Source organism: Telopea speciosissima, chromosome 6 (assembly GCF_018873765.1).
Source record: "Telopea speciosissima isolate NSW1024214 ecotype Mountain lineage chromosome 6, Tspe_v1, whole genome shotgun sequence".
NCBI lineage: Eukaryota > Viridiplantae > Streptophyta > Magnoliopsida > Proteales > Proteaceae > Telopea > Telopea speciosissima.
This window is the reverse complement of record NC_057921.1, coordinates 42,401,757-42,415,426: the sequence shown is the minus strand read 5'-3', so window position 1 is coordinate 42,415,426 and position 13,670 is coordinate 42,401,757. Positions and strand designations below refer to the sequence as shown.

The 13,670-nt window shown below is 38.1% G+C and overlaps 1 protein-coding gene across 3 annotated transcripts in view; it reads left to right on the top strand.

Moving 5' to 3' along the window:
• The first annotated feature begins 238 nt into the window (after positions 1 to 238).
• The window catches only part of LOC122664164 (CRM-domain containing factor CFM3, chloroplastic/mitochondrial), a 49,361-nt gene continuing 35,929 nt past the window's right edge, over positions 239 to 13,670 (top strand). For all 3 annotated transcript variants that reach the window (XR_006333301.1, XR_006333300.1, XM_043859867.1), the window contains exons 1-3: positions 239 to 1,245; positions 6,837 to 7,305; positions 7,415 to 7,545. Coding sequence is in view for 1 of the 3 variants with exons in the window: in XM_043859867.1 (XP_043715802.1) it covers positions 331 to 1,245; positions 6,837 to 7,305; positions 7,415 to 7,545 (1,515 nt within the window). In the remaining 2 variants the exon portion in view is untranslated. The remainder of the gene's footprint in view (positions 1,246 to 6,836; positions 7,306 to 7,414; positions 7,546 to 13,670) is intronic.

Here is a 13,670-nt window from a genome sequence, read left to right as displayed (position 1 = left end):
ATTGCACGACCAGCTGGCGTTCTCTTTCCCAAAGAATATATAATAATAATAATAAAAAAACCTAGGCAGGTAAGTGGCTAACTGGGTTCGGGTTAAGGTCCCAGAATCCATGTAGTTTTCGCGCTAAAGAAATATCCTTGGACCTTCAATCTGTATATTCTTATCTTCTTCGGTTCTCGAGTTCTTCCTTCTTTACTGTACTCCCCATCACTGCGTGTACGAATTGAGAAACCTTCAGCCATGAGAAGAGGAGGAGGAGGAAGAGGAAGAGGAGGAGGAGATATTAGATAACGAGGGTTCAATTATTCACTTATGTAGGAAACAATTATTATGGCTTTCTCAACGGCTAAATTATCTGAACTTCCACTCTACAGTTCAGTTCAATTACGCTCTCACTCTTCTCTCAAGCTATTGTTTTCTTCTCCAAAGCCCTCATTTTTCGTATTGAGGACCTTTTCCTCCTCTGCTTCTTCTTCTCTGCGTACTGCTGAACGAAGGGGCTACTCAGACGATGGGAGAAACCCTAAGAACAGAAGGTACCCATGGGACGACGAAACCCATCGAAGAAATACGACCATTTCTCGGAAACCTCGGGTTCCTTCCTCTCCTTGGCTCAAAAAATGGCCCCCTGCAACCTCTCCAGCCAAAGCAGATACCAAAACAGACGGGGAAAGGAGAATTGCCAATTCTGAGAGGCGGCCTCAAGAGGGTGGAGATGGGGCGGAGAGTCAGTATTTTGATGGAGACCGTGGGAGAAATGCAATTGCAAGGATCGTTCATCGGTTGCGGAATTTAGGATTGGGGTCTGATGATGATTACGAGGAGGATTTTGTCGAGGGAGATGATGCGGTGCCGCTTACTGGGGAAGAGAAATTGGGTGACTTGTTGAAGCGGACTTGGAGTCGGCCCGATTCAGTGGTTTCTGATGATATGAAGAATGGAGGAATGGTTTTACCATGGGAGAGGGATGATGAAGAGAGTGGGGATGAAGAGGGGATGGAATTGAAAAAAAAAAGGAAAGTGAAGGCTCCGACGTTGGCAGAGTTGACCATTGAGGACGCAGAGCTGAGGAGATTGAGAACGATTGGAATGACGCTTAGGGACAGGATTAATATACCCAAAGCAGGTGTTACTCAGGTCATTCTTGAAAAGATTCATGAGCAATGGAGGAAGTCCGAGCTGGTGAGGCTCAAGTTCCATGAGACGCTTGCTCATGATATGAAGACTGCTCATGAAATTGTCGAGGTTTGTGGACTCTCTGACTACCCACATGAGCATCAAATGATATGAATATGCAGTTAATGTAGAATTTGCTCTTTTGTACTAGTAGTATTAGCATTGTCATTTTAGCTTTGGGGGAGGACTATTCATTATTTCTGGGTACAGGCCAAGTTTGGCAGCATATCCGTGCTGCTACCACCTACCCTTAATTTACAATGGGAAATATGAGTAGAAATAATGTGGACTTTGACAATATAGTGGACCGGGTTCTGTTTGTACTATGTTTTATATTTCATTGTTAATTGATATCTTATGATAAACTGCATTTGTTTGGATAAAAATAATGGATTGGGATTAAAGTATTGTTAACACATGTAACAATCTTAAAAAATGGAGTATTGGCTGTCAGTACGCTGCTTGTGGTTCTCCTGGTATTTTATGGCATTATGCATTAACATCATGCCATATTACCATGGGTTATAAGACATAATTTTACAGAGTCTGTTGCTACAACTACAGTTGGACTCCTGCCCTGGGAGATTTAGGGAGAAAAGAAAGAAAAAGGAGGGGGGAGGGATTAACCCTACTTAGCTTTATCCAAATAAAAGGAAATGAAGGGAACAGAACAAAAAAAGAGAGGAATCCTTATGGAAGAGTTTATTTCATCTTATGGTGTCCTTTGAACACATCAAACAATGATCTTTACCTTCTTGTGAGAGTTGAAAATGTGACGGGAATCCAAAAGGAGTGAACCCTTGCTGATTTTCAGCTATTTTAAGGAGTTTCTTTTTTTGTAGGGGTCCATAAGATTAGGTTAGGTTGTTGGTTAGGATCAAAGTGCTTGATAAGTAGTGGCTGGCAATTTGAGTAGACTGGTCGTTAGTTTTTTTTTTAATGAATTCTATATTTTATTTCTCTTGGCTCCTGTGCTTCTAGGGACATATTTGCAATTAAATAGGAAGGGGTTACCTTGGGAATTATTTTCAGCTTTGGGGCGTTGATTAGGATTTTTAACGAGCCTTGTAGTTTGATGAGAAGAATGGTTTACTTTGGTAATTTGATTTATTAGTTTGTCATATAATGAGTTATTGAGTCTAGGTCTACTCACGAGGCTAGAGAATTTGGTTATGGTTGCAACCTGCCTCATGCCAAACAGGGTAGTGCCATGTGATGGAGATCTGCACCCATCTAAGTGGTCAATTTGAGCCCCATCTGTATCTACCAAGTGGTAGGTCATGAACATTACAAAATCACTAGCTTTATGAACTTCAAGCTGACAAGGAATATTGATTTCATCTAAATTTCTCTTTGCAGCATGGATTCATAACGCTTAAGGTGGATTCCTAGTTTCTTCTTCTGTTTTCTGTTTATTTGTATTTCAATGGTATACCAATGGCATCCTTATAACTAGCCATTACCATTCTTTTCCGGCTTCCTAATTACAATCTGTTGCTTCATAACCTTGAATCATGTCAAGCATCACTAAATCCATTTGCAGTTTGCTCGTCATCCTGACAAGTGATGCAGATAATCACATAACTGATCTTATTTTTTTAGAAATAAGCTTTGGGTTGGGTTATATATGTGTTGGGTCTTTGGTCCAATGGGTTTTCATCATATTAGGCCACTTTAATGGGCCTAATTATGGGTAGGGGAGGTAGGAATACTGGATTTAGTTTATTAGTCTAGTTTGAGTATTTATATCATTAAGTAATTGTTATTTGCTTGTTTTTTAAGGATAGGATAGAGTATTGTATGAATAATATCTCTATACCTACATTGGATAGAGTTTTAATCATATGGGACCAAGGTTCTAAAACTTGGGTTTCGATCAGGTTTCGACTGGCCAGAAACCGAGATATGGTTGAAACTGGTTAAAACCTGTGATTTTTTCCCAGCCAACTCGAGTTGGTGGTTTCGAGGCCCGGAAATGCTTTTTTTGATCTGATTTTTTGTATACAGCCTATGTTTGACATTCTAAACACAATACATGAACTATTTTCACACAAAAAACATTCAAAATGGTGCTTGTGGTTTTTGACTCAAGTTTGATAGTGTATATTGTTGTTGGACATTGGCTGGAAACTAGGACAGACACTTATTTACGCCAAATATCATTTAAGTAAATGGTTTTATATTTGGTATTTCATTTACTTAAGATATTTTTATCCATAAATAACCAAATACCCCCTATTTGAAATCCAATAAAAATAGTTAATAAATCAAAGTCCAAAAGAATAAAAAGTCAACCAAGAAAGCTATCTTGGATTTGTTGGAAAGTTGGTATATGAGTTATATGAAAAGTTCTTCTCATTTAAGCAAAATGCCAAATCTGTTGGTAACTACTATTGCTCCTTAAATCTGATTTATATTAAAGGAGTTATGTTCCAGTCAAACTTAATTTGGTGTGCATGGATGCTGTTTAAAATCACTCTAAATGGAAATATTTTTTTAGACATCAAAATAAATGAATATTTTACTGCTCTTTTGGTTTTTAGCAATGTTTTATCATATTAAGATTTATGAAAATTTTTAGATTTGAGAAAACCCCCGGCATTTAAAAGTTGAAAATTGCATCTACCATCGAAAATCCAGTTTTTGTTCCTGAACTGGGGGGGGGGGGGTTGACTTTTTATCTTTTTAGAATTTGATTTTTTAAACTATTTTTATTGGATTCAAATCATAGTTCGAAACTCGTCTCGACCAGGTCGAAACGACCGAGATCCGCTGAGATCCTGACGAGTTTCTGTATTTTTGTGTGTGTTTCGATATGATGTTTCGGTGGGCAAATGGCCACTGTTGGTTCCGAAACTTTAAGGGAAGCTTGTTTTAGACTTATTAAACATATTTAAATCTTCAAATTGTAAAGAAAAGCACCCAATGTAGTGTTTTGGATTTGCATCCTTGGTTGGCAGTAAACGTCAAACCTTAATGTAAAGTTGCCTATTCTACACAATACACATTGTTTGAGTTCTAAGAAACATAATTGGTAGGTAAAACTTGAAATTATGTAATAATGGATGAAGACACATAATATTGAATAATTATTTAAGAAATAGTTAAAGACTTAAAGTTTTTACTACAAACTACAAAGTACAGTGAAGTGTAAATAATGCATATTATATAGACACCCAATGATGCAGAATTATCACCAAACTGGGCTTCTTTTATTAGGAATAAGTCTAGGGTTGGGATATATATATGTTGGGCCTTTGATCCCAAGGGTTTTCTATATAATTGGCCATTTTAATGAGCCTAAACTAGGGGTATATAGGTTGCATACGAGATTAGCCCAATACTTAGTTTATTTTTATGTTTTTTAATTGAACCGGTTCAAATTGGTTGCAACCAATTGGTTCAATTTAAGTGATCATGTGACTTGGTTAAGTGGCCATGTGATGTAAGTTGGGCTGGATTAGGACTCTATAAGTCCAGCCTTGTTTTGAGTCTATTTCCTTTAGTATTATAGTTTCCTAGTTAGTTTAAGTTACTTAATAGGTTAGGGATAGGGTTAGGCCTTTCTTTTTTAGTGTCTAAGTCTATTTTTGAGTCTTCTATATAAGTTTGTAAAGGAGGCCATCATTGGATACGAATTTTGATTAATAAAAACTCAGCTTTATGCTTGCTGCCTTTGTTGCTGCTGTTGCTCCTTGTGAATGTGCATCCTTGTGGATTTCAAGGTGGAACGGGATCGGTGGACTCCAATTGACTCCTTACGCCGTGACGGCTGGGAGGATCTATCACTGAAGGTGGTTCCATCCTTCTTTGTTCAAGTTGCTGCCGGTGGATTCCTGCTGTAAGTTTGAATTTTTAAATTCTGTTTTCATTCCTTTTCCTTCCCCCTAATTGATCCCACTTTATTTTTATTTGATTTTCCCCATAAACCCTAATCTGACATTGTCTTTGTGAAACCCTAAAACCTGTCCAACCTTCATCCTACATCTGTTTTTCACCAAAATCAGATCACAGCCTCCCCATACCAGTCCCTCCACTCGACCAGACCTGCAGCCCATTCTGATCAGTCCAAACCCTAGTTTTCAGCCTAGATTCTAAACCCAAACCCTAACCCTAAAAATTCTGGAAATTGAATTTTGTTTCAAAACTTGTTAAAATCTGTTTTAATAGCTTCCCCTAAGCCTGCCTATTAAAATCAGATATACATTACCCCATTCCCGCATACCTAACCCTAGAATTTAACCTAAAAACCCTAATTCTGCCCAATCAAACCAGCAGCCTTTTTTTAGATCCTATTGCTTGGCTCCTAGTAGGTCTCCTACCTATCTAGGACTACATTACCCAACCCAAGTACGTGAACAATACATAAGTCCTAGACACCCTACAACCCTAGTCTTTCACGTCCCAACTACCATGTCCCAACAATACAATACTATGAGTATGTGACTGCTTACTGTTATGAACTATGATGTGCCTTCCATAGTAAGCAGCAATCGATCTCTTTGTAGTGATGTGTCAATCCCCAGTAGTGTATCTCAGTAGTATTCAATGATGATGTGGCAAAAAATCAAGAACCAAGGTTTTCTCCCTTATCTAGCCAAAAACCCCTTCTTTGTTGAGTTTACTTCGAAATTTTGAAGTCTGGTCGAGTTTGTGTCTTTTTATAAGGCACTTTGTACCATTTCGGCAAGACAGTACAAAAGTACCAAAATCTCACCGAAATTTCAGTTGAGATTTTCGAGTTGATGCATGTAATGTAGTTCTAGATTGATAGGAGACCAACTAGAAGACATGCTTGATATTTCGGACTATATTTCGTCTCGACAAGCTCGAGTTTCTCGAGTTTTTCGAGATCTAGAACTATGATTCAAATAAGGGGTATTTGCTTATTTATGAATAATATCTTCAGTAAAACATTACTTTGATGATATAGGATAGACACTTATTTATGCCAAATATCTTCAGTAAGACATTACTTTGATGATATTTAGCATAAATAAGTGTCTATCCTGGTTTGGAGGTAGTTTTCCTCCAGTTTCGATGGGGATAAGTGAATTTATATAGTTGTTATGGGAAACTCGAAACTTGCGAAATAACCAAAATATGGCCGAAAAAGGGTCAGAACCCAGTGAAACCGATCGAAACCTGGTCGAATATAAACGAATATAAATTCGACCTTTATCTTGTCTTGGTAGGCTGCGAAACCGAGACAACTCGGTCGAAACCTGCAGTTCCGACCGAGTTCTTCTTCCATGCATATGATGCATCATCCTCTAGGGCGATCTTTATATTTCAATCTCCATTGGGACATCAATTCTGTTGAATATTGCATTGATACCTAATATGCCATCATGATTAATGTCCTGGACCATCTGTGTTCTTGGGTTCCTTTCAACTAGTAGAATATTCTATGTTCAAGGGAATAATCTCCATTGGGATCTATATTCTCTTCTATTTACTCTATTGTGGTTGTGATACTACCCTAGCAGTTCCACTTACTGGTTTAATCATCTGATGCTCCAAAATCTAGCATCTTTGCTTGCTTTCTGTTGTCTTTATTGCCTGGTTTTAATGGTTATCATTGTCCTCTATGTTAGTTTGAAGTAGTTCTTGTGGGAATGATTCAAATCCTTTTTCTAACTGCTGCTTGTTCTGGTCAGCATCGAACTGGAGGATTAGTTATATGGAGATCAGGAAGTGTTATGGTCGTGCATCGGGGAAGTAACTACGAAGGGCCGGCTTCAAGACTTAAATCTACTGACAAAGAAGGCGATGCTCTTTTTGTCCCAGATGTTTTACCTAATAACAATTCAATTTTGAAAAATGAGGACAATGCTGCTTCAACTGCAGAAGTTAGCAGTCTGGCAGTGATGAGTCCTGGCCATAATGAGAGCATGACTGAAGAGGAGACAGAATACAACAGGCTCCTAGATGGTTTAGGTCCTCGCTTTGTTGATTGGTGGAGTACTGGTGTGTTACCTGTAGATGCTGACTTGCTTCCTCAAAGTATTCCGGGCTATAGAACACCTTTCAGACTTCTTCCAACGGGAATGCGGTCACGACTGACAAATGCAGAGATGACCAATTTGCGGAAACTTGCCAAGTCACTTCCTTGTCATTTTGCAATGGGTATTTTTAGTTTTTTATATGGTTGAAAATTTAGTGCCCTTTTTTTTTGGTTACTTATCTATTCTGAAATAATACTGAAACTATCTTCCTGAACTTTCTCTTGATAAAGGGAGAAATAGAAATCACCAGGGGTTGGCTGCTGCCATTGTGAAGCTTTGGGAGAAAAGCCTTATTGTTAAAATTGCTGTCAAGCGGGGAATTCAAAATACAAACAACAAACTAATGGCTGAGGAGTTGAAGGTGTGTCAATTTTCCTATTAAAGGGTCTTTCAGATGATGTTTAACTTGATTACATGATTTACGAAGTTATATTCTTGTTTATTTATATTTCTTTATCAAATTTATTTATTGAAATGAAAATTTCCCTTTTTTCTGTCTTACATAGTTATATTTTATCTTCATTATTGGCAATACTCATTGTTCTTTTCTAGAAGGAAATTCTGAATGTTGCTGTAGAGTGGAGCTTTTACTTGAGGCAAAGTTCTGTCTTTTCTGCTGCAGTGAGATACTGAGAATGCTTGAACAAAGCAGTTGGAAGATAAAAAAGCATTGACCGCCATAATTACTCATAATATACTTTAATAATAAACACTTTTTTGTGTGTCGGTTTGATAATTTTCTGATGGACTACCTACTTAAATATTTTTGAAAGGGCCCAACTGTCAGATCAGGGGAAATAAAAGAGATACAAACACTTAAGAAGATCTTTCAACTGTAAAAAAGATACTGAATGAGCTTGTGATGCAACCTTCCAACCCAATCAACAAACTGATTGGTTGCAATACAGTCCCAGGTCTAGGCTATTTTCTTGACAAACGAGGGGTTGAGAAACTTGCTGGTTTGTATGTTCTAACAGCCTGTGATGGAGAAAAGAAGGGGCTGCTGCCTAGGGAAGAAAGCAGATTGCTAGCAGAGAGAACTGAGGGTGCAATCTGTAGTGAAGAGGGAGAGTGAACAGTAAATAAGAAATAGAAAGAGAGAAAAGAGGAAATCTTCTCAGCTACACAGTTCAAATCTAATTCTATATTCCATTCATACATAAGGGAGGGGTGATTACATCATTACATGTATTTAAAGATTCAAAAATAATAAAAAATAGCATCCTTCTATTATCTAGTTTTCTGAAATAAGTAAACTAACTTAGAAAATACTAGGACTTTTAACTTGCTAAACTATTAAACCCCCCAAAACATAAACTAAATTTAATAGGACTCTTCTAGACTTATGTATGACAGCTATGGAATGACCCAGCAAAGATCCCTATTTGCTGATTTGAAGTTATTCTAGTTTCTCTTACTTACTAATTTTAGGCCTGATTTGGTATGATTTCTATTTCAATTTCAGGGGGTGATTTCTATTTCTGAAATTGTTTGGTTTGATTTTTGCACCTTATTTCAGTGAAATAGAAATCAAGTGGAATAGAAATTCTGAAATAGCTGAGGAGCTGTTTCAGAATTTCTATTTCATTTGATTTAGCACTCTTGCTCTTGAATGAGCACATGGTTAATTTCATGGGCAAAGTAGTAATTTCATGTTAAAAATAAAACACCACCCTTCATTACTCACATCTAATCGTTGGTCATTGACATAGTTGTCACGGCGTCTAGGCAACCCAAGGTGTTGGAGATGGTTCAAAATCAAGGCAACGCCAGCTAGACGACCATGGCGTCTCCTAGGCGACGCCTTGACAATTATGGTCGTTGATGATATTTTTTAGCCCTAAGTTCAGCAGATTTAGGCCAGCCTTCAACCTGATTTTTAGCCTCATCGGTTGGCTGGTTTGTAAAGTATTACATCTTCTATTTTCTGCCCTATTGTTACCTAAGGTAGGTAACACTGCGGTTCTGTCCTGTGGTGTTTTCAGTTCATTAAATCTTACTTTGATTTATTAGAACTCATCAGGAAGGTAACCGAACAGTAGAATTCTAGAATCAGGGAATTGGAAAAAAAAAAAAAAAAAAAAAAAAACCTAATTATAAACTCAGTTTATTTTCAAATCTGGAACTTACTGTTGTAGCAGAGATTACCAATCAGTGGAGTTTGACTTCTTGGTTCTACAGGTCGGCACATGAGTAGTCAACTAGTCACAAGGTTCGAAATTCACTGAAATATTTTGGTTTTGACAGAACCTGAAGGGAAATGCAGGTCAAATTGAAGGGAATATGTTGATGCATACATTTACGCTACCCTTCCCTAACTGTTTGAGCTTTTAGGCGAACAGAATACAATATTTCGTTGAAAGGTTTCACCAAAAACTTTCTACCGTTTAGGCCAATTTGGTGGAATGGTACATTGCCTTTATATAAAAAGTATCATTTCGATTGAATTTGACAAATTTCGTCGAAGTTTCTCCCCTTTCGCCTTGTTTCAACTGGAAGCACCAGAATCACTTGGAAATTCGGTTTTTTGGCCAAAATCCTTCGATTTGCTGCTGAATCAATGTACGCTGCCCTTCCCTAACAATTCGAGCTTTTAGGTGAAACGGTAGCGAACAGAATACAATATTTCGTTGAAAGGTTTCGCCAAAAACTTCCTACCGTTTAGGCCATTTTGGTGGAATGGTACATTGCCTTTATATAAAAAGTATCATTTCGATTGATTTTGACAAATTTCGTAGAAATTTCTCCTCTTTCGCCTTGTTTCGACTGGCATGGTATAAAATCTCGCGAATTATCGGCGATATATCGCCATATTTCGTGAATCTCGACATGTCCGAGATACGAAACACTTCCGAAACATAAAAATACAATATCTCGTCGATATATCGTGGAGCTCACGATATATCGCGAGATATTGTAAAAGTGACAAATAGTGTCACACTAAGGGCCTTATAATTCCATATTTCGCAGCTCTTGGTCGATATTTCGACCGAGAGTTGCTGAAAATCAAATTTTCTCTCTTCTTCCTCATTTTTTGCTTTTCTTCCTCCCTTCCAAGCCTCATCCAAGCATTGTTGAAGCTCCTTGTCGCCGGGAAGACGTCGGAGGGTCATCTAAGCTCATCATCCAAGCCTATTTTCATTATTTAAGGTAAATTATATTTCTCTAAAACTATTTAAAAAAAAAAAAACTTTGTACAAATGTTGTTGGATGTTGATGATATTAATATATGTTAGACACCGGAGGCCGATCTATAGCCTCACGGTGTCGAAATTTTTTTCCCATATGTATTTTTTTTATTTTTTTTCTGGTTTTAAAAATTCATTTTCCTACAACTAAAATAGGAAATAATTAGGGGTAATATGACTTAGATGGTAATGAATTAAATATATGTTAGACACCAATGGCCGATCTACGGCTTCACAGTGTCGAATTTATTTTTCTGCTCTTAAATAATTCTTTTAATTTTTGAAAATTAAGAAAAATATATAAAAAATTAAAAAAACAGAAATAAATAAGGAAAAATATGAGTTTTAAGTTTAAAAAATAATGAAAAAATATGAAAGTTATTTCTATATGTTTTGAGATGCATTACATGTATATTATGTTTACTAATTTTTGGTTTTGTTGTGTTAGGTCAATACTTATATTAACATTATATATAAAAAATTGGTTTTAATTATGTGAAAAATATAAGGGTTAGGGAAAAAATATTAAATAACTATACAAGTGTATTAGTAATCTAAAAGTGTCAATTGAAGTGCATCTATATTAAGTTTTTTAATTATTTGTGTTACTTACATTGCAGTAAACAAGTATCATTATGGCGGATCGTGATAGACAACGTGCGAAGGGCAAGCAAAAGGTGGGGGAAAGTAGTCAACAAAGGGGGCGGAGGGAACAAAGAGAACAGAGGGAACAAGAGAGACCGACCAGCCAGCCAGCATAGGGGTGACATTGCATGGTTACATGGTACTCCCATTGATGGGGATAAGAGAAAATCTATATGTAACTATTGTCACATGCAATTTATGGGAGGTGGGTCCAGAGACTTAAACAACATCCGATTGGAGGATCTAAAGATGTTGTAGGTTGTCATATGGTCCCTATTGAAGTAGCCAGGAGATTGGTGATAGTTTGAGGGGAAGAAAGAAGAGGAAGGCTGACAAGCAAAGGATAAGAGAACAACTTGAGGATACAGTGAGGAGTTCGATGGGAGGAGGAAGACGATACAATGATGATGATGATGACTCCTCCTCCTCCTCCTCTGATGATGACATTGCAGTACCTGATGACATACAAACAGCAGAGGAGGCTAGGGATTTTAGGCGGACTGTTTCAAGGAGTAGAGGAAGTTTTCAAGATGATCAGCAGAGACAAAGAGTAGGGGGTAGTGGAGGAGCTGGCAGTTCTGGAGGTCCTAGAACTTTGAATCATTTTAAAAGATCACAAAGTGTGAGGGCAACCCCAACACCTCTACCAGTACCAGTACCACCATCAACATTTGATCCTAAATTGCATAAGAAGAAAGGAAGCAGTCAACCCAGAATCAAAGGAGCATGGAAGGGGATGAAGGGATTGGTTAAAGAATCAATAGCTAAGTGGATGCTGTACCATACCATCCCAAGAACACCGCACAAGGCCCCCATTATGATACCATGATAGATACCATTGCAGAGGCTGGCCCAGGATTTAAGGGCCCCACCCCATATGAGGTAATGAATGTTTATCTACCTCAACAAAAGAGTGAGATTGATGAGTACATTAGTGAGATGAGGAATATGTGGGAGACATATGGGGTGACTATAATGGCAGATGGATGGACTGGGCCTCCAAGAAAGTCCATCATCAATTTCATGGTTTAATGTGATGGAAGGACAGTGTTCCTCAAATCTGTGGATGCATCCAAAGAGATAAAGGATGCAAAATAGTGGAAAAAGATGTGGGTATTGAGAATGTTGTCCAGATTGTAATGGACAATGGAAGTAACTTCAAGCTGGCCGGTGAGAAGATGATGAACAATAGTAAGTACCGGCTCTTCTGGACTCCTTGTGCAGCCCATTGCATTGACTTAATGCTAAAAGATATGGGAAAGTTAAAGTTGGTGAAGACTGTGGTTGAAAGTGCAAGACAAGTTACCAACTTTGTATACAACCACTCCTATGCACTCAATCTATTGAGGGAAAAATGTGGGGGTGACTTGGTTAGGCCTGGCATCACAAGATTTGCCACCAACTACATTGCTCTCAAAAGCATTGAGACAAAGAAGGCCGGGCTGAGAAGCATGTTTGCTTCTGAGGAGTGGTTTGAATGGAAGGGTTCCAAGACTGCAAATGGGAGGGAAGCACAAACAACGATGTCATCTGAGGACTTCTGGACCAAACTAAGCAAAGTGGTGAAAGTTTTAGAACCAGTAGTTAAAGTTCTACATGTTGCTGACTCCGCTCTGAAGGGCCCAATCATGCCAGTCCTATATGCTGCAATAGACTTGATGAAAGATAGTGTCTATAGTGTGGCTCCTCGCAGTAGCAAACACTTCTTAGATATCATAAATGCTCGCTGGGAGAATCAACTTATGCATCCACTGCGTAAGGCTGGTGAGTAAATTTGTTTTATGTTTACTAATTCATAGTATTATTATTTACTAATTACCTATGCATTTGACAATACCTCTATTTTATATGTCATATTTCAGCATACTACTGGAACCCTAAGTATCAATATAACAATAGGCTTGGGTTGGAAACTCAACTTATTGATGTTGTGAAACAAGTAGTGAAGAAGTTGGAGCCGGATGGTGCGCTCTAAAGCAATTTGCAACAATGAAGTGAGTTCATTTGGAAACTCAACTTATTGATGCTTTCAAATAAGTAGTGAAGAAGTACTTACTAATTTTCCACAGGGTGTAGATCAAGGTATTTAGGGATGCATTGGGAAGTTTTGGAACCGAGGTCGCGATACAAGGAGCACGTGGTGATGTTGGTAATTCTTTTAAGTTTTAAATTACATATGTATTGAAATTTGAAAGTTGAAAGTTGAAACAACATTTGACACGTCTTTTTTGTTGTAAACTTGTAATGCAGCTGAATGGTGGGTGTTGTATGGGGAATCGGCTGAAAACTTAAGAAGAATAGCAATTAAAGTCCTTGCCCAAACATGTTCTGCATCTGGTTGTGAGAGGAACTGGAGTACCTTTGCACTCATCCACTCCAAGAGGCGCAACAGATTGGGGTCTCAACGTTTATCTGACATGGTGTATGTGCACTACAACTTGAGGCTGAAACTGCAACACATACGCATGGGACATGAGGGACAGAGGGGCACCATTGATCTAGTTGACATCTTTCAAGTTGACTCAGACGATGAGGACCCTATTGTGGATTGGGTGAGGGATAGAGGTGAGCCAGTGTTGGATGAGGAGGGAGGTAGGCCCGACCCCATGATAGCTTCCGAGATTGGTGCTGATGTGGGCGAGTATATGGTGAC